The sequence below is a fragment of the Nothobranchius furzeri genome, chromosome 14, assembly GCF_043380555.1.
Source record: "Nothobranchius furzeri strain GRZ-AD chromosome 14, NfurGRZ-RIMD1, whole genome shotgun sequence".
Lineage (NCBI taxonomy): Eukaryota > Metazoa > Chordata > Actinopteri > Cyprinodontiformes > Nothobranchiidae > Nothobranchius > Nothobranchius furzeri.
Window position 1 is genome coordinate 26,377,460 of NC_091754.1, and position 20,061 is coordinate 26,397,520.

At 41.6% G+C, this 20,061-nt stretch overlaps 1 protein-coding gene across 2 annotated transcripts; it reads right to left on the reverse strand.

Moving 5' to 3' along the window:
* Positions 1-1,071: 1,071 nt before the first annotated feature.
* On the reverse strand, positions 1,072-19,382 carry aff3 (AF4/FMR2 family, member 3). Of its 2 annotated transcripts, XM_015966131.3 has the most exons (19): positions 19,177-19,381; positions 17,199-17,243; positions 12,750-12,818; positions 10,735-10,768; positions 10,598-10,655; positions 9,193-9,244; positions 8,950-8,984; positions 8,430-8,613; positions 3,692-5,674; positions 3,473-3,594; positions 3,211-3,388; positions 3,031-3,134; positions 2,869-2,932; positions 2,385-2,521; positions 2,243-2,314; positions 2,059-2,152; positions 1,921-1,970; positions 1,645-1,847; positions 1,072-1,562 (listed from the first exon to the last, which is right to left on the reverse strand). In XM_015966131.3, exons 1-19 carry the CDS (start codon positions 19,246-19,248, stop codon positions 1,441-1,443), a joined length of 3,678 nt encoding a protein of 1,225 aa, XP_015821617.2. In that variant the 5' UTR covers positions 19,249-19,381; the 3' UTR covers positions 1,072-1,440. The 2 variants fall into 2 exon arrangements, 1 of the variants encoding a protein (XP_015821617.2); XR_008564405.2 differs by lacking the exons at positions 1,072-1,562; positions 1,645-1,847 and having other exon boundaries at positions 1,920-1,970; positions 2,059-2,121; positions 19,177-19,382.
* Positions 19,383-20,061: the final 679 nt, after the last annotated feature.

Sequence of the window (20,061 nt, forward strand, 5' to 3'; positions counted from 1 at the left end):
GTAATACTGCCACCTAGTGGAGTGACATGTCAAGGCATTGTTGCCAGCCCACAGTGTCGTTCAGCGCAACCAGAATAATTTATTCTCTTTTGGACAACAAATGCCAACTGAAGGTCAAGAAAACATTGCGTTAAACTGTTTCACCGAGGGAATAATTTTAGACATCAAAATAAAGATTTTTGTTCTTTGCGTCACTGATTGTTTTGTTCCAAATAACCAATTTTGTCCATTCATTGTTTACCTAATAGTTGCTTTGCTCTGTTGTCCGCAGATGGCACCGCTCAGTCGCGAGGGCAACCAAACCGCTGCCACGTAGAAGCACATGCGGTTGGAAAGAACTAGTAGCAGCTTCACCCTGATAACAACAACAACAACAATAATAATAATAACAACAACAACAACAACAACAATAATAATAATAATAATAATAATAATAATAATAATAATAATATAATAATAATAAATTTAAAAAAGCTCTTGGCTACAATGGATTATCTTTTATGAAAATAAGATATAGTCAGTGTAATCCTGAAACACAGAACTGAATACTATAAAAATAATAAACATCCACTGTGATGTTGTTGATTCTGTCCCAAAGCCTCTTCTTATTGGCTGTCCTCTGTTGCTATGGTACCAGACATCTGTTGCTGCAAAGTCTATGTGCAGAAGGTGGTGGTAACACTGATCTCTGAGCAGTTGAACTGACTCATGAAACAGGTGCGTGTTTGCAGGAAACCTGTTGAAGAATTCCCCCACTTCCCATTTACAACATCTGCATTCTCCTACTTTGGTTTAAGCTATGGAAAAAGTAATCATTACAATGTGTGTGTGTGTGTGTGTGTGTGTGTGTGTGTGTGTGTGTGTCACGTGTGTGTGTGTGTGTCACGTGTGTGTGTGTGTGTGTATATATATATATATATATATATATATATATATATATATATATATATATATATAGAGAGAGAGAGAGAGAGAGAGAGAGAGAGAGAGAGAGAGAGAGAGAGAGAGAGCGAGAGAGAGAGAGAGAGAGAGAAAGCTGTCAGTCAGAACTATGAAAACAAAAAATGTTGCTAAAATTTTCACCTTTATTTTTTCCTTAAAAACAAATCATTTATCAAATATTGCACAGTAAAAACACAAGTTAAAAAATAAAATAAATTCTTCAAAAGTAAGAATCATGCTAAGAATGAAAAACATTGTCCTGTTTTTCATTTTTTACCAAAATTTGTAAAAGCTCATGTATTTGGAGACAATTTGAGTTCTTTGAAGTCCGTGGTTTGGCAAATAATTGGAGACCTCCACCATCCACACAACTCCTTGGAATAATCCAACGGCGAGGAAGAAAATAACGCTCCTCTTTCAGAAGGCCTTGATTCGTCTGCAGCAGACGAGTCCAGAAGAACCAGTGGATGAGTTAAAGTAAATCGTTTTAGCTGGCGTTTAATTAAGTTTGGCACTGATGCGTATCCACTGAAGAGCTTGTCTGGTGTACTGGACAGCATGAGCAACGCTGCTGTGAATAGTCAAAGGTCCAGACAAGGTATTCAAGTAGTTGAAGAACTCTGTAAAGACAACATAATTCTTCAAATCTTTTAAAGAATTAAATAACACATTTCATATTTTTTCTAAGTTTAAAAGTTTCACCTTTATTTTCCTTTGCAAGGTTGTCTGCTACCTCCCAGTACTCATAACTGTACAGGACACTGTTGGTGATGTTCAGGTGGTTTGCTGCCATCTGGTGGATGCGTTGGGGAATGCTTATGAGAGATGAGCTGCTGCCACCAGGTGGGTCCCTTCTGCGGTGTCTGGCGTTGGGTGAGAGTGAAGACGGGTGTTCTCCCATGCTCCTAGACACGAGTGATGGTGGAAATCAGCAGAGAACGAAGAACCCAAGCTGATTAAATAACCAGAACTACTTACTTCCCACAATCATTCCAACCAGGTGGTGTTGTAGGCACTTTGGGAGAACTCTGCGACGACATGGAAACATATCTTATGAATTCACCTGTAAGAAAAATGTTAAAAACCTGCAAAAATGAATCATTTTTCTTGTTATACCTTGAAATAGTCAAGCAGCACTTTGGAGTATTTCAGCGCATGATCCTTTTTCAAACGGAACATCTGCCAGTAAAGGAGAGCAAGGCATCGGAAACTACAAGACACACAAGTTACAGACGGACATCAAACCATCCTGAAAGAGACAACTACACGAGGCAGAAAACAGCGGTGAGGACATACGCACCACAGAACCGCCAGCTGTTTGTCTTCCTGCCTTGCTCCAGGGCCCGAGTGGCTCTTCAGCTTCATGGCGTACCTTAAAACATGCAGCTGTCAGCAGAGCGGCTGTTTGTCTGTAAAATCCCGTGTTGGTTAATGGCATTCACCTGATCAGCTCCACCGTCTCTGAATACATGGTGTAAGGAGACTTGGCCTCCAGCGGCCCTTCCTCCATCGCCTTCCCACATTCCATGAAGGACAGAGCAGCATCAACATAGTTAACAGCTTTTCCCAACTTATCCACCTGGAAAAATATAAATCCAGCCTTATAATAAAGACAAGATGGAGATTTGCGTGCAATTGTTGCAGTTCTAAATATTTTGGTGAAATCTAGAAGATATAATTTTACAGTATTCCATGCAACATCACAATATTACACACAATCTCTCAGAGTAAGTGTTATAAGTGACCTTCAGCTTCTATGATATTTGGTGTTAGCTCAACATTGTGAAATTGACTTAGTTCTAGTTGTTTTCTTCTGTTTGCTAACTCTGATTAGTCACATCAGCCATCTTGAATCAGGTTGTGGTTCACCTGTAAATACAAATCTAAAGGCCAAAGATTAACATTGAATCAAAGCCAAAAACTCACCATTGCATCGGCACGGTGCTTCATCCTTTTAGCTTCATGTAAGTAGTACTCAGCATGGTGAGAACTACATAAATACACACAAAAACACATCACCAGTTACGCGTGTACCTCTGTTGTCAGCTGTGAGTTTGTGTTACGCTGTAACACAATGTCTGGACTCACGTTTCATGCGGAACAGCTCCTCTGTGGTCAGCAGGTCTCCAGGAGGACTCGGACGAAGGTTGGGGTTGTTTTGATACTTTTACACACTCCACCTCCATCTTGGGCTTCAAAGGAAGAGCTTAAATCAACCAAAGGGATGCAAGCAGCGGCGTGGTCCAAACAAGAAGGGCTTTAGTGTACCTTGACGGGCTGGTCTCTGCTCTTCTCCTTGCTTTTCTGGGTGCGAGAGTTCTGCTGCTCAGTTGTCTTTGTTTTGGAGGTAGGTTTGGTGGGTTCAGGGCTCTGGGGCAGCGGAGACAATGGAGACAATGGAGACAAGGGAGACATTGGCCTCTTGTCCAAGTACTCCTCCAGGTACCTGCAGTATTTAAGATGATATAATGTAAGAGTGTATTCAAAATACACGTTTATCTTATCAGAGAAGACATACTGAAGGCCTTACCCATTGTGCATCGTCTCAGTCACTAAAGTCTCAGCTGTGACTGATGATTCTGTTGGTCCAGGGGGGTCATCTGGATAAAGCTGACTCCTCTTGCATTCCCGGTCTGACACTCCGTTCTCCACCTGGTCACACAAACAAAAGTACTGGGACTGCTGTCTGCACCATACAGCTTCTTAAACACGTGACTGCACACCCTAAGTACAAACACCGGTTGTCTACCTTGCGTTTCCTTTTGCCATCTTTTGTCGAAGCATCTGGAACGTGCGTGTGTTTCATAACTTCTCTTTGCCTGTCCTTGGTTGATGAAGAAGATGAGGAAGAAGTGTTTTTCTTTACAGGGGAATTTGTTGAGCTATCAGGGACCCTTTTTAGAAGACAGAGGTCAATGTGCACCACCAGGTTTCTCAGCCCCCGCTGGGAGGTGGGAGCTGCCTTCTCGCTTCGTCCAAATGGAACCAAGGTGTAGAGTTTCTGCTTCCTCTCACTTTGCTGCCCCTCACAAGGAGGGCCCGAGTTTGGTCCTCTGGAGTGAACCGCCTGGGGCCTCGGGGCGTTGGGTCTGCTGGGGACTTGTTGCCCTTTCTTGCTGAATGTCTTGTGAGAGATGGAATCTGCTGAAACTTTGGCGGTTGAAATAAGAAATTCAGATTCTGAGTCTGAATTAGAAGAAGAGGTGGAGGATGAGGGTGGTGATGAGGACAGTCTGTGAGGGTTTGGAGGAGAGTGTGAAGACAGATGGGGCGATGGGCCTCTGTCTTCCTCACATCTCCCTCTCTTGGTTGTCCTCTCCTGATGGTCTGAGCCCTCTCTAAGGCGGTGTCTCTCAAAGTTGGCAGGCCCTCTGTCTTTGGCCAGAGCTGTTAGCCATTTATTTAGCTGCTCCTCCTTTCTCCTGCTCTCCTCTTTTGCTGCCTCGTCTCTCCCACCCTGTTGCTCTATCACGTCCTCTTCCTCTTCCTCTTCCGCTGAGCTTTGGATCCAGGGTCGTCTCAGTAGCTGCTCCTCCGCCAGCCTCCTGTCTTCTTTTCTCTCTGGTTTCCCCCGTTGTTTCTCACAATTATGTCTGTCCTCCTTTCTCTCCTGTTTTCTACCCTCTGATTGGTTCAAACTCGATCTTCTCTGGTTTACTTCCTGTGCCTTGGCTGGAAGCTTCCGAACTGCAGTTTTTGAGTTATTTACATGAACAGAGTTTGATACCGTGGACTCCCACGATTTTGACCGATGCACTTGGCTAGGACTGGACCTAGAGCTTGATGCAACACCAGAGGTATTTGTAGCTTTATAGGTAGGTTGTGAAAGAGAACTGTGAGCAGCTCTGGCTTCTCGACCAGAAGAAACTGGATGCTTTGGTCTGGTTGGATTTGGCTGCTGAAACGGAGGCCGTGACTTGTGGTTGGAAGGGTTAATTTGGATTTGATCAACATGTGATGTGTTTTTAGCTTTGTGAGCATCAGATGGCTGTTTTGCGTTGGAATATGAAGTTGGTCTAGGTGTGGGATTGTGGTTGTGGGTCTGATTGGAGGTTAAAACTACAGGAGCAGTGAGCCTGCTTTGGTTTTTGACTTGGTTCTGTGATGGGTGAGTCTTGGGTCTATGTTGATGCGATGGTTGATGATGATCACTTGTGGTTGTTGTCTTTGTGTTGATGGCGGGTACTGGAGCAAACCATGGTCTAATTCTTGTCCTGTGGGGGTCAGATGTCAGACTGGAATGTCCTTGGATCTGATTCTGACCATCAAGGTAGTGACTAATTCTGGTCGGTGTACGTAAAGTGGGACTTGGGCTTCTTGGAGGATGATTTGGTAAAGGGCTCGGGCTACGGCTGGCTCTTGGGCTTCCACATGGACTGGGACACAAGCTTCGAGCTGGGCTTGGGACTGAAATGTGTCTTGGACTGGGGGTGGGGCTTGGACAGGTGCTAGTGAATGGGCTGGGGCTTGGGCAGTAGCTGTAACCAGGACTGGGAATGGGGCTGTTGTTGGGGCTGTGATTGAACTTTGGGCTGGGTATTGGACTCTGACTAGGGCTGTACTCCTGATGGCTGTCCCATGATCTAGCCGGCGATGGGGCTCTCTGGATTTGGGGAGATCGCTGGCGTTCTGGAACCTTCCAGGAGTGATTCCGTTCAGTGCTGCCAGAGTTTTTCTTTGACCTCTTCAGCCATTTATCTAGCTGCCATTGGGTAGGAGAGGGGTGATCTGTCTTTAGACCAAGAGAGACAAAATGTTATTTATATTTGAATGAGATCTTTACAGCTTTTACAATATTAGATAGGACAATAAGTAATGTATATTTAACAGATTTCTACGTAAGTCAATGTTTTAGAACAGATTTATGCTTGAGAACATTAAAACTACAGATCAGACTAAATTCTTGTTGTCTAACTCCATACTAGAGAGGGAAACTGCTGCCATTCCATCAGGTTAAATTCTGAAAAGTCAATTGTTCAATCAGCATGTTGTAAATTATTATAAATTCATCATTTTCAGATGCATTAATATATTTTAGACATAAATGTTTTGTCTTTTAAATGAAATAATGTTAATGTTTGAATGTGATCAGATGGGGATTTTTGTTTAGCGTGTTCGCCCTATTACTCCCGTTTGTTCACTTTTCCCATAAAACAGTTTTGTTTAAATCAATCCATCCATCCGTCCGTCCGTCCGTCCATCCATCCGTCCGTCCGTCCATCCATCTGTCCGTCCGTCCGTCCGTCCATCTGTCCGTCCGTCCGTCCGTCCATCCATCCATCCTCTTCCGCTTATCTGGAGTCAGGTTGTGGGGCAGCAGTTTAAGTTGAGAGGCCCAGACTTCCCTCTCCCCAGCCACTTGGGCCAGCTCTTCCGGGGGAATCCCAAGGCGTTCCCTGACCAGCTGAGAGACATAGTCCCTCCAGCGTGTCCTGAGTCTTCCTTTCGATCTCCTCCTGGTTGGACGAGCCCAGAAAACTTCACCAGGGAGGCGTCCAGGAGACATCCTAACCAGATGCCTGAGCCACTTCAACTGGCTCCTCTTGATGTGGAGAAGCAGCGGTTCTACTCTGAGCCCCTCCCGGATGACCAAGCTTCTCACCCTATCATTAAGGGAGAGCCCAGATGCCATGTAGAGGCTGCTTGTATCCATGATCTCATTCTTTTGGTCACTAACCAAAGCTCGTGACCGTATGTGAGGGTAGGAACGTAGAACGACCGGTAAATCGAGAGCTTTGCGTTCTGTCTCAGCTCTCTGTTCACCACCGGTACAACGCCTGCATCACTGCAGATGCAGCACCCATCCTCCTATCGATCTCCCGCTCCATCTTTCCCTCACTTGTGAACAAGACTCCAAGATACTTCAACTCCCCCACTCGGGGCAGGACCTCCTCCCTGACCTGGAGAGGACATTCTACACTTTTCCGACTCAAGACCATTTTTTTATATTTAATGTTTAAAAAAAATCTAAAAGATTTTGTTCTTCATTGTCCCTCGCTCATCATAGAAGCAGAAAAACGGAATAAAGATTGTTCTTTCTGTTACGATCACATATCTGTCATGTTACTTCATGATCATGAAAATATTCTTCTACACAAAAAGGTACACATTTTAACAGGGAGAGCCAGATTCTGATGGGTTTTATCAAAAAGATGCACATCATCATGTCATTAATATATATAAATAAATTTTTTTGTAATACTTTGAAAAAACGTACTTTGCTATGGAGGTTATTTTGTTTCTATATTAACCAGTAAAAACAAGTTGCTTCAAACAAAAAATAACCTTCATATTTTTCAAACAAACCTTTAACAGTATAGCATCATATGATGGTATCTTAGAAATAGCCTAATAACCAGTCTCATATTTCTCCTGAAGTGTCTGCAAACGGTTGATTGAAACGAAATGACACAGATCAGTTAACAAATGTTCCAGAAACATATCAAGTCAAAGTCAATCTCACTTTCTCAACCATTAAAAGTCCAGATCCTAATGACGACTCCCAAAGATGCCATGGCCTGCTCCCTACGTGGACTCGGAGTCCCTCTAGACTCCCCCTGAGCTTACAGTCAGATTAGATTAAGCCTAATCTAAAAATCCATCTGATGTTTGCCGACTACAGCCACGCAAACAACAAGAATCTGAGGTCAACAGGAGACGAAACTTCTTTAAGTTAAACAAAGAGCGTACTTACAACTAGAACTCAAGGCTCGATTTCTTTTACATGTTCTCGTTTTCCTTCCAACCAGGAGCTAAATTAAACTCCTCAAGTCAAACACCGACCCCTCCACCTCCTCCCCTCATCCCTCACCCTCACTTCAGAGAAGACACTACATCTCTTGTACCGTCTCGACTCCCTTTCCCTCCCTCTCTCCCTTCTCTTCTAGCCCTCCCTTTTTTCCTCTTTCTCTTTTTTACCTGGAACTCTAGATTTCTCCAACCCCCATCCCTTTTTTTCTTTGGAGACACTCAAACACTCCATGTAAATGAAAAACACATGCAGCCCCCTCTCCAACCCCCACCCTCCAAACTAACATGTTCTGTATTACAGTGTGCTGTGTGTCACACAGGGCCTTTCATTCATAGAAGAGGAGCAGGTTTCCCCACTTCACATCTTAACCCCCCATATTGCCCCATGCCTCCAAAAGCCGCCAAGCTCCACATCTAACCTCTGAAAATGTCTAAACATGTTGTCCATGATGTCTTGAACAGTTTAGTAAATGTAAATCTGGTTCTTGGTGGCTTGCTCCTCCTGAGGGCTTTCCTCTAATAGCCTGTTGACATGACACTGACTGAGGCACTAATTCCTAAAGGTACCTCAGGCCCTCGACCCCCAATCGCTTTCCTCCAACTCACAAACATTCCTCCTTCCTCCGTCCCTCTCCACACCTGCTGTCAACTGCCTCAGGGTCACCACTCCCTGCAGAGACTCCATCCAAAAGCACACAAACCGAGATGGAGAGAGACCCGACGTTAGCGTTTGTTACCTCTTTGTCGTTGCACGGTGGCAGCGGGTTGGCAGGCGACAGGGGACCTGGGTGCACTTCTGGACTGGGGCTCCGAGAAGGAACGCTGCTGCTGCCCGATTCGGCACTGGAGTCAGAGTCTGAGGAGTCAGAGCTGGAATGTCTCACCCGCCTGCCATGTGTGTGTGCTCGCTTTGCTGACAGGCTGTCAGTCGGCACACACACACATACGCATGCACACATACACGCACACACGCACGCACGCACGCACACACACACACATACATACACACGCATGCACACATACACACACATACACACGCACGCACACACACATGCACACACGCACGCACCCCCACACACACACACATACACACGCACGCACGCACGCACGCACACACACACACACACACACACACACACACACACACACACACACACAAAAGAGAGGGGTCAAGAGAGGCACAGGCGGAAAAGGTAAATCACACAAATTAACTCAAACACTCATAAAAATAACTCATAAAGACCAGATAATCAATACCTGTGTCTCGCCCACGATGTTGACTCATTAATGGCCTTTAGAGACATAAAAACACAAACTTCTCAATGTCTTGCTTCAATATGTGTAAAAATACAGCTAAATTCAAATTTTCTAGCATGTACTGTATATGCGTGTAAGGTGAAACAAAACATTGGGGAAACAAGAAACAAACTCGTTTCTTGTATTTTTGTAAATTATCTTGCATGTTCTGCTTAAAATCTCAAAAAGTTGAGTGCTGTCTACCCTTTGAGTGTCATCGTCATCACTGCTCAGCTTCAGATCATCAGCCAGCATCCTGTGAACATGTAGGAACAAAATACAATAGTAGTCAGTCACGGCTGTCTAAGGCCAGATTTGACGTTTTTTCCCAATAGGAACATTTTTACATGGAGGAACTTGGATTTATTTTTTCCTCTTTGTGCCTCTCGGATAACAAAATATTATGTTGATAACATGTAACAAAACAAAACAACAAAAAAATGGTTTCAGTTACAGTGTTGACCAGTAGGTTTCACTATTGAGAAACTGACAAAAAAAAGGGCGGCGGTGTCAAAACAATTGTAAAGATTTTTCTTCCTTTACGACTTTTCTCCACGGCACTACCTGACTTCATTGCTTTCTGTAAAGACACCTACAGGTTAAAAGGAGAACTACAATCGACGTAGTTCATCTAAAAGACCACAACCGACAGCCAAGACAGAAGTTGTTGCTGCTCCAATGTTCGATTTCCCAACATTAACCATTTCATGCATGAATTATGAAATCTTCAACCATGATTTTTTAAACAATTTTTGTCATTCATCTTTAGGTGTGAATGAAACAAATTTCATATTCACATATTTTTTGTGACATTTAATTTACACAGTTTATTACATGTCAACCTCAGTGGACAGTGTGCATTCTGAAAATGACTTACTGAAGTCCAAATGGAGGGGTTCAAATGCAATAAAGTCTTCAACAGCTGTGCTTAATAGCAAAAATGAATAAATAACAATTTTGAGTACCTGTCCACTGTAGTGACCATTATGCATCAAAGGGTTAAACATAATCTTATGAGCTTTTACGATGTCATCAACTTTGCTTTCCCTGGATGCAGCACTCCTGTTGCATCCAGGGATCAGGTCAGGCAGGAATGGTTCATTAGAATATTCCAAGTGGAAAACTCATCACCCTTTCATGATCTCTTGGATGCAAATGAAGCTCAAACAAATGAATGAATTAAAAGTTTCTGACAGGTTAAATATGAAAACCTGCTGCTTCATAACAAAGCCTGTGAAGTAATGTGCATGCTGCACATTACTTCACAGGCTCACACCACCGAACATGTGTTTCACATTAAAGGGAGGATGTAAAATGTTAACAAACAGGAGCACATCGCTCTCCTCTGACAGCTTCCAGGAATGTAAAGTAACCTTTGACCTAAACTGATGCCTGAAACACTGTTAGCTGCTGGACCCGAAGCAGCCAGTTCCCCCGACCGCTCACTCTTTCTGCTTGCCTCTTTGGACGATCGGGTTCATTAATATTATTTAGGTCACAGAGGAACAAATCAGTCGTGTGTGATCTATTATTTGTCTCTGTTTGTGTCACAGCTGATGTTTAGGTTAGGTGACCTTTGTCGTATAAGCTTTCTTCAGTCTCTACTTACGATTTGTGAGGTGCCACATAAGGGTGACGGGGCATTCGGAGTGGAGCATCCCCTCGATCTGACAAACATGACAAATCATTTACAATAAGCTGTGATACGAGTAAAATATGCAAATGAATGAATGAATGAATGCATACTTTGCCTTTGCTGTCCAGATGATTGTTTTGCATCCTGGAGAGAATTAAGAAAGTTTAGAAAAAAAACTGCAAAAAGTTAAGTAAAGAACTTTTTAAAAACATCCGGAGGCTCTGCATGCTTGCATGGTGTTTTAAAATAAACACAGCCATCCGTCCTAAACCTGGGACCTCATTTTAAAATCTTAAATTTTTGGAACATTCTTTTACACGTCTTATCTGTTTATTTTAAGAGCATTTTTATACTAACTGATTTATTCTGTATTTTTAAAAGATATTCTCAATATGTCATCTTTGGTGTACCTCATGGCTTAGTTTTAGGGTTTCTAAACTTTGCTTTAAAGGGCTCGTTTAGCTACAATTCTATAAATGGGCTGAAGAAGTCTGGGAAAGTCCCATCCAAACACAAATCAACCCAAATGCCACAAGAGTGTTTTGACAACCTGGTGCGTGCACCCCCGGGGGTGCGCGAGCTGCCGCTAGGGGGTGCGCGAGGTGAAAAGTGTAATGGCTGCGGAGCTCAGAGAAGTCTGTCATATGTCACCATTAGCGTAGCCAGAAACTCATTTGTGGGTGGGCCTAAGAAAAAGTAAGTGGGCACAATAAATGTAATTGAAAACAAGTATATTTTTGTGCGTGTGTCCTCCACATGTGCCCTAGCTTCATAATAACAATGCGCCGAGCTTCAGCACTCTGGCCTGCGCACACAATATGTTCCGTAATTGATCATTTTTAACGGTGTTGGAGAAATCTGAAGGTGGCGAGTCATTCTGGCAGATTGTAATTAACACCTGTCTCACGCAGGTGTTCTGACATTGTAAACCTCACACACAGAACATTGTGGATGTAACAAAATAAATCAAGAAATGATTCCCATTCAGGCTATTAACAGCGCGCTGAAGATCTGAAGTTCAGAGTGCGTCTGTCAGAGGTCAGACGCGTTCCAGCGGAACCACGGCTCACGGTGCATAAGTGCACTTATGAGCACATCTGGGCTGGGCAGAAGTAACTTTACAACATTGGTTTAAATAGCGCCAATAACGAGACGCGGTGACTGGAGCGGCTCATGGAGCTGTGCCGCGCGCGCGCACACACACACACACACACACACAGATTCAATAAGCGCGCACGTCAGACTGAAGGCAGAAATGAGCGCTGCCTCCTCTGTGATAAAAACTTTTAAGAGGTTTTATAACAACATTTTTAATTCAAGGTCAAATTAAGATATTAGCTTCTATTTTGGGATGATGTATTAAAGTCGGGTCCGCTCCAGCCAGTGACTCCGAACCTGACCACATCTCATGTTACTGCAGCATTTGTTAATCCAGTCCACGTGGCAGCGGATCGCAGATTCAGCCACACCATAAAACAGCAAAAAGTCGGTCTGAGGCAAAAGTGAACCTCATGGCTATATCGTTTCCGTATTTCCCCTATAGACATTTGATTACGCACAAGTAGGTGATCAGCTCAGGTTTACGCAAAGCAGAAGGAAGGAGAGCGCTCTGGCCGCACGGGTTAAACGTTTCTACTTTAAGAAAACTGTTAAATTGAATTGTTTATGTGCTACCTGGGCACTCTAAATATTTATTTAAAATTAAATCAAAGGAAATTGTAATGGTATCGAATGTTTATTAATTACTATTTAAAAAATGAAAGTGATGGGGGAAAAGGTCGATCATATTTTTTTAACCCTGTCTGTTTAGCTTGACAGGGTTATATATATATATATATATATATATATATATATATATATATATATATATATATATATATATATATATATATATATCGATATATATATATATATATATCTATATCTATATCTATATCTATATATATATCTATATATATATATAGATATATATATATATAGCCATGCCCTGATGTGGGGGCTGGGGGGTGCGTCGTCATGGTTGGGACATAGAAGGGGGTGCGCGGCTAAATAAGTTTGGGAACCACTGACCTAGAGCAAATGTGACATAATCACTGAATTAAGAACAAACAACAGGTAAACACACCTTGGAGTTGTAGAAGATTTGCTGGTCACCCACTAACGCCTGCTGGGATGGCCAGGACTGAGTCATGTCCTGTGTGACAGAAAGGGAACCGGGGTTAAAGGTCATGATATGATTGAAATCCCTCTGATTATACCAGTATCTTGTGTTTTCCCTTTAACATTTCTGTATCCTGCCTTTCACATACAGAGATCTGTCTGACATCTGACTCTCATTAACAGCTCCGCCCTTCCCTGCACAGCCAGAGTGCGACTTGTAAAAGAACGTTAACTTCAGAGCCGAGTTTAGGCTCTGAGCAGCGAATTACATGCTTGAAGTGGTTGTGATCAGTCAGTGTGTGGTAAAACAAAATTCCCGTCTCATTAGAGCTGCAGCACGACTAAATGAACAGGTGCAGCTCTGTGGGCTCGAAGCGTGACATGAAAAGAAAGCTGATGTTGCATTTTTAGTGCAATCAATTGAGTTATTACAGTACAACAGGGTCAGCTGTGAGGAGTCTGCAGTTTCAAAGATTTAAAGCACAAAACTTGTTTTCAGAGTGTAAAAGATGCAACAGATTCAATCTCAGCTGTTCGAGTTACAAGACCCCTGAAAGGAAAATTACATACATAAACAAAATTAGAACTGTTTGTTTTTGCTCATTTGAATTCAGAGCAAGCCACGTCCAGTCATGCAGTGAAACAGGAAACTGTTTCTTCACAGTTATTTTCTTTTGACTTGTCAACAGGATACATTCAGAGAATAATCTCACTTTTAAACAGTAATTATTGTTCAGACTAAATTTTGCACATAACTTCATTTATTTTATAATAAAAATAAAATCATCATCAATTATGGATATTAAATAAACTTGAAATGCACTAATGTTAGGGATGCTCTTTTAGACGTATTTTTTTTAACCAAAATCTGATATCCAATTCTGTCTAACTCTTAATTTCAACATAAACTGACACTGATACACATGCTTAGCGAGGCTAAATATTAAATGCGACTCTAAGTTGTGTGTGTTAGAAAGTAACGTATTATTTTCTATTTCTGTATATTGTAGTTATTATGGTGAGAAAACATTTATACAGCTCTTCAGTTAGGAAAAGCAAGCCTCGGGTGAAGATTCTGGTGTTTGTTTTAGTCGTTTTCTAGCTGTGTGATACAAAGTCTAGGACACCAGATCCTCTCTATACAGAGCAAATTCCCAATTATCCACAAGTTGTGCCAAATCAAACTAAAATCCCTCTGATCTGTCATATTTTGATATTTTGGGAGCGAGGAAATGAAGCTGAAGAGTTTGATGTGTAATGTGTGCATGGTATGTAAATGTTGGGTCACTAAAGGAGTGAAAACCGACGCTGATATTTTCCAATATTACATTTTAATGCCAATATCGGTAGACCGATAATAGCAGACATCCCTAACTAATATGATTTGCTTGTTGTCTCACTGTATCTTTAATGACCAGCAATCTTGTTGTTTCATAAATATGATGATTAAAATGCACAGATGATGCAAAATTAAAGAGCTTAGATAACTAAGAGTGTCAAGAATGAGTTTTTTTCTGTTGTTAACTAAAACAGAGCAGATATCAGAGAAAATGGGCACAAAGACTAGACAGCTTGAACTAAAGCTTCATGAGCAGGGGTGTTATCATAATGATACAATAATGGTACATTTAGTTTCATTGTAATGATCAAAGACTAGAGAAACACTTCAATGATGCTTGTACTTGCTGTACAATGTGGACTAATGTGACCCCAAAGGTCACTTGTTCAGGTCCTGAAATGAGACCCGTAAGGATTTTCTCTTGACTCTCAGCTAGGCTGGATGGATCACACATATCTCAGAACAAAGCGCACATATAAGAAAGTACATTATTTCCATCACACAACGTTGACATTTGTAAAAAATGTAACTTGTTCTCCAGAACTTCAGATTTGTTGAACTTTAGCTTATTTGGTACAGCGGCATTAATGATCAATCAGATACATCGGTACGGGTTTACTATCCAGGGAGGTGTCCAGGAGGCATCCTGACTAAATGCCCGAGCCACCTGAAATGGTTCCTCTAGATGTGAAGTAGCAGCAGATCTACTCCGAGCCCCTCCCGGATGACTGATCACCCTAATTCTAAGGGAGAGCCCAGACACCCTGTGGAGAAAGCTCATTTTGGCCGCTTGTATCCGTGATCTCGTTCTTTTGGTCACTACCCAAAGCTCGTGACCATAGGTGAGGGTGGGAACGTAAATCGACTGGTAAATCAAGAGCTTTTGCCTCACGGTTCAGATAGATACAACACCCGCATCGTTGCAGACACAGTACCAACAGGGGCGTGTCCAGGGAGTGGCCTGGGGTAGCACATGCCACCCTTGGAATCTGATTGGCCACCCCAGGTGTCACCACACTGAATTCCCTTTAAATAGGCTTTTCATTGTCCACAAATGGCTTGAGGTAAAACAAAAAAGCATAACCACTGGTGCCACATATGCACAAAGTAGTGCCTCACCTGGGTCACCCCATTTTAAAAGATCTGGACACGCCACTGAGCACCAATCCACCTATCGATCTCACGCTCTGTCTTTCTAACCCGTCTGTTTTAAATGGTTGTGCTTGAAATTTAGTCATGGCATGAAATAAGGGACAAACGTGGACAAAAAATATGACGTATGTGAATCTGTGCAAAAATGCCCAATTAACATAAATTGAGAATTTTAAAAGAAAAATTAACTTAACCTGTCTGATTCTGCTAATCCCAATGGTGATACCCATTATTTAACACAAGAAAGAGATTTTCTTCCTATAAAATAATCGATCAGATCAGTACGACAACTTAAACAATCTTAATTAAACACTTTCTGCTGCAAAATTTCATATTTTTGTTCCAGATCTCTTACGTGTGATTCCTGGATGCACACGTGTTTATTCTGAACACAGCAACAGACTGGCTTACTAAAAAAAATGGAATACAATTTTAAAATTTGCTTTCTACACATCCAGTATAACTTATCAAAAGTAGTTTACTTGTGCTTCTAGTGAAATGTCTCCAGTCATTTCAGGCGATTTGTTTCCAGGCCCTGAACTGATTGGTGCAGCTGCAGGCGGACTGATTTGATCCCTACTGAAATGAACAGTTTTCTGTTCTGGAAACCCATCTGCAGGTCTGCACCCTTCACCCAAGAGCTATTTATGATTTTGTAGACATGATGAATTTTATGAGAATGTATTATTATTTGTATGCTTTGGAGAAGAGCAGGTATGTAAAAATAAAACTCCTGCTCTGATATAACTGCAGAGTATTTTGAATCAAGTTTACTGCCGTCTTGCATCTGTTGGTCTAAATATGTAGCTATCTACAGTTATTATTCAACAAGATAAAAAAAGGTGAAATGTGGGCATGAATGTCCTACTTTGATGTGAGCATTAATGCTTTTGCAGGTGTGATCCTTCTTATGCTTACAGGAACCCATGAGAACCTGTGATCTGGCAAAAGGTTGTGTGGAAGATTTGGTCACAAACTCCATCAAGTCTTTGTTAGGACAGGTGGCAGGTGAAATGCTTTATGTCAAGCTTTTGATGTTATTTAATGTCATGAAAATTCTTAATTATTATCACAAAAACTGAATTTTAAACTTTCGCTATACCCATTTGTTCCATAAAAACCAATCATGATAGGGATTTCTGCTAAATGGTTTAATTATGAATTTCCCAAAATGCCAAATAATTTATTTTACACAAAAGAGGATTCTGAAGTGAGAGCCCCTACTGCACTGAAATATTCTCATAAAATGTCAGTGAACCTGGCAAATTTCTCTGAATCTTCTCTTCCTCCTCCCCTCCGTCCACCCACAACAGTGCACCCTGGAGGGCAAATGTTTCCCCGCTCTGCTCGTCCTTTCACTTCATTATCTCTCTTTTCTCAGTCACCAAGGACACAGCACCAGCCCTCACCTCTTCCCTCCTCCAACAACAACAAGCTCTCCCAGGTGGAGCATCGTGTGTTGCTATCTTCCTCTGACCCTTTTCCCACCCAGTTCCCTGCATCTCTATTGCTTCCTATTTCACTCCAGCCCGCAACATCTCAGGGGCGTAAGCAAGAAATAAAATATCTGATATGATATGGATGTTTATGTTTATCATGAAGGGAATATGTTGTCATACATTTTCTTATTAACTTGTTAGGGAATCAGCAAACTTTTCCCTTAATTAACTCTGTTGTTTGTTTTTCCAGTAAAACACATAAATATCTAATAATTTACTAATAAAAGTTTCATGATTTATGTTTAACAAAGACCAAAGAACCCCAGTCTGTTGAAATGATGCATGAAATCTGCTGGTTTCCTCATTTTCACATGGATTGATTCTTAAATGACCAGGAATGACCAGAAAAAGTTAAACATTGAAGTCAGAAGGTTGCTAATAATTAGAAAAGGACACATCTTTAAAAAAACCTTCCAATCCTTACCTCAAAAATATCTTTGGCACAGCCGTTGTGTTGGCTTCTTGTTACCTGCAAAAAAGCAAAGGTAAAAGAGCAAAGCGCCACAGGAAGTTCTGACTGACGGCGTTTTGGGTAACGGTTCAGAGCAACTTTCAAATGCAAATTTAACGTGAGGCACACACTGTGTCTTGTGCCTAATGTATACACAATGAACAAACATACCACAAATGCACAAAAAATACAGTCAAAAGACAACAAATAATTGTACAAATTAATTTAATTTAGTTTCTAGGGTTTGCTCACCAGGTAAACTTCCATTATGAACATTCAAAAACCCCTCCATCATTCAACTTCCTGGCTTTTTTGTGCTCTCACAATGTAACACTTTACTGTAAGTCTCACAGCTACACACACATACACACACACACTTGCACGCAAGCACCCATGCACACACACACACACACACACACACACACACACACACACACACACACACACACACACACACACACACACACACACACACACACACACACACACACACACACACACACACGTACAGTAATTGTGCGAGTTGATGAAACTTTGAAGCTCGTGCAAGACTCATGACTCATATCTTAGAAATCACAGCTGCAGACGATCAGCCGGATGCCAGTTCTGATGCAAGCCCCTTTCATTTTCCAGTCCATGAGGCAAACCCATTCATTCTAACAGTCACTGGGGCTTTTTAATTACTTTTTATTTTAGTTTCTGTTAATAAAATGTGTTCATGTTAACCTGACATGTATGGAAACAAATGATTCTGCTGCATCAGTAAGCAGCAGAAATTCTTACTCGTGGATGCATCAGACTCCAGTGTGACTTTGATGGAGTTGTTATATAATTTAGATCTATTATATGCAAAAAATAAAACATGTTCTTTCCTAAATCTTAAGAAGATAAGTCACGTGTGTGTAGCAGTGTGTGTTTTAAAATGAACATGACTGATATCTGATTTTTAATCGATTAAAATAATCTGTTTGTTGCAGCTTAAAAACCCATCTAGAGAGCAGAATATATGGTAAAATATTTAAGCAATGTCTGCATTTTTGCCACATTTAGCATTTTAAAAGCCAGATTTGGTCACTGTTGGCTCTTAATGTTTATTATCATGTTTTATCACATTAATTATAAAATTAATGTTTGGAACTTTATACAAACATAAAACGTTAAATTAAATATTTTAAATCTTATTATAGACACACCAGTTTTAGACTACATTCTTCACTTGGCTGATTGGACTCATAAACTCACTCCAAAGGCATTATGACATGTTAGACAGGATATTTCCTAACTGCTTTTATTTTGGAAGGCTACTTCCTGTTAAAAAGTCTGAATTAGCATCTAGGTAAATATTAAGTTCAAATATTAAATATCTACTTCAAATCTATGATCATTTGAAGCTGAAAAATAGGTGTAAATGTATGGTGTTCCAGTTGGAGCCCCATACCTGTGAAGCTAAAACACAAACTTCTTTGGTTTGTGCACCAAGTAAAACTCTGGCTTGACTCACTAGCATCACTGTTAGTGTCACTATTATCAAATGCAACTTGTTTCACACATCCGTACCCACAAGCACCACAGGCTACAACCCTGGTGCAATACCCAAATGAGTGTGGCCTCCAGAGGCCAAACAAAACCACAACCCATCATAAACACCTGCAAAGAGCAGCATGGAGCCATCAATAAACATCTGTTGCACTCTTAAAGTATTTTTGATTACTCAAATTAAGCTCAGTTTCACAATGCACTGTAAATGTGCATTAAAATAATACCATATCAAGCTTTATGTATCACAAAATCCCTCATGATAACTCTTTCTAAGTTTGTACAAATCTACTGCAAGAGTGAATCCAGCAAACTGATTTAAAAGTCCCAAACTATTTCCAACAACCCATAATAATAATAATATTACCACCATATTTTTTTAATTAACGGAGCTGAATTCCACGTAGCCTCTCACCTGAGAATATGCGCATCGGAGCAAAAAACAGACAATGGAAAGTTTCCCTTTGCCACCGAGGACGGTAGGCATGTTTCCTGGCTGTTCAGTGATACCCTCCGGTGTCCATAGCAGGGAGGATGCGCCGTTAGTGGATGCGGCGCCTCCGGCTCCAGCCCTCCTTCTCTCTCTGTGTGCATGTGTGTGTGTGTGTGTGCAGCAGGTCCACAATCTCTCTCTCTCTCCTCTCTCTGTCACACTGACGGACACACACTGATGTAGGCGGGCCGGTAACGTCAGAGATGACACACACACACACACACACACAGCTCACGCATGGGGATCACGACTCAGTGGCTGCGATCAAACTGGAATGAATAACAGGAACATCAAACACACACACACACACACACACACACACACACACACACACACACACACACACACACACACACACACACACCAGACATGATGTGTTTGATGACTCCCGGTGCCACTCACAGATGCGTGGTTATCATTCACATTCTGATTAAACAAGATTTAGTGCTCCATAGCAGCAGCAATAATTTCCAGCAAAAATAACATCCAGGCAAATGTCCTATGGTAAATGAGACATTTTGACACTTTATTCTCGCAGATTTACAATTTATTCCCATTTCTTTAGTTGGATATTTCTTCTGAAAGCTCATTTATGAACATAAAACGGTTCTACTAAAGGTTTTTAACACCAACAAAGCGATTTCCAAGAAGTTACCAGCTGACAACTTGAAAAATACTTTATGTAAAGTAAAATCTTAATAAGAAACACGTCCATCCATTCTCCTCTGCTTATCTGGAGTCAGGTCATGGGGGCAGCAGCCTAAACAGGGAGGCCCAGCCCAGCCACTTAGGTCAGCTCCTCTGGTG

Bases quoted from the DNA above. Each gene is read 5' to 3' on its own strand.
- aff3 (XM_015966131.3), bottom strand. From the start codon at position 19,248: ATGCCTACCGTCCTCGGTGGCAAAGGGAAACTTTCCATTGTCTGTTTT. The intron at 12,819-17,198 runs GTAAGGATTGGA...TCTGTCACACAG, and splicing joins GTGCCAAAGATATTTTTGAG to GACATGACTCAGTCCTGGCC. The intron at 9,245-10,597 runs GTAAGTAGAGAC...ACATGTTCACAG, and splicing joins TATGTGGCACCTCACAAATC to GATGCTGGCTGATGATCTGA.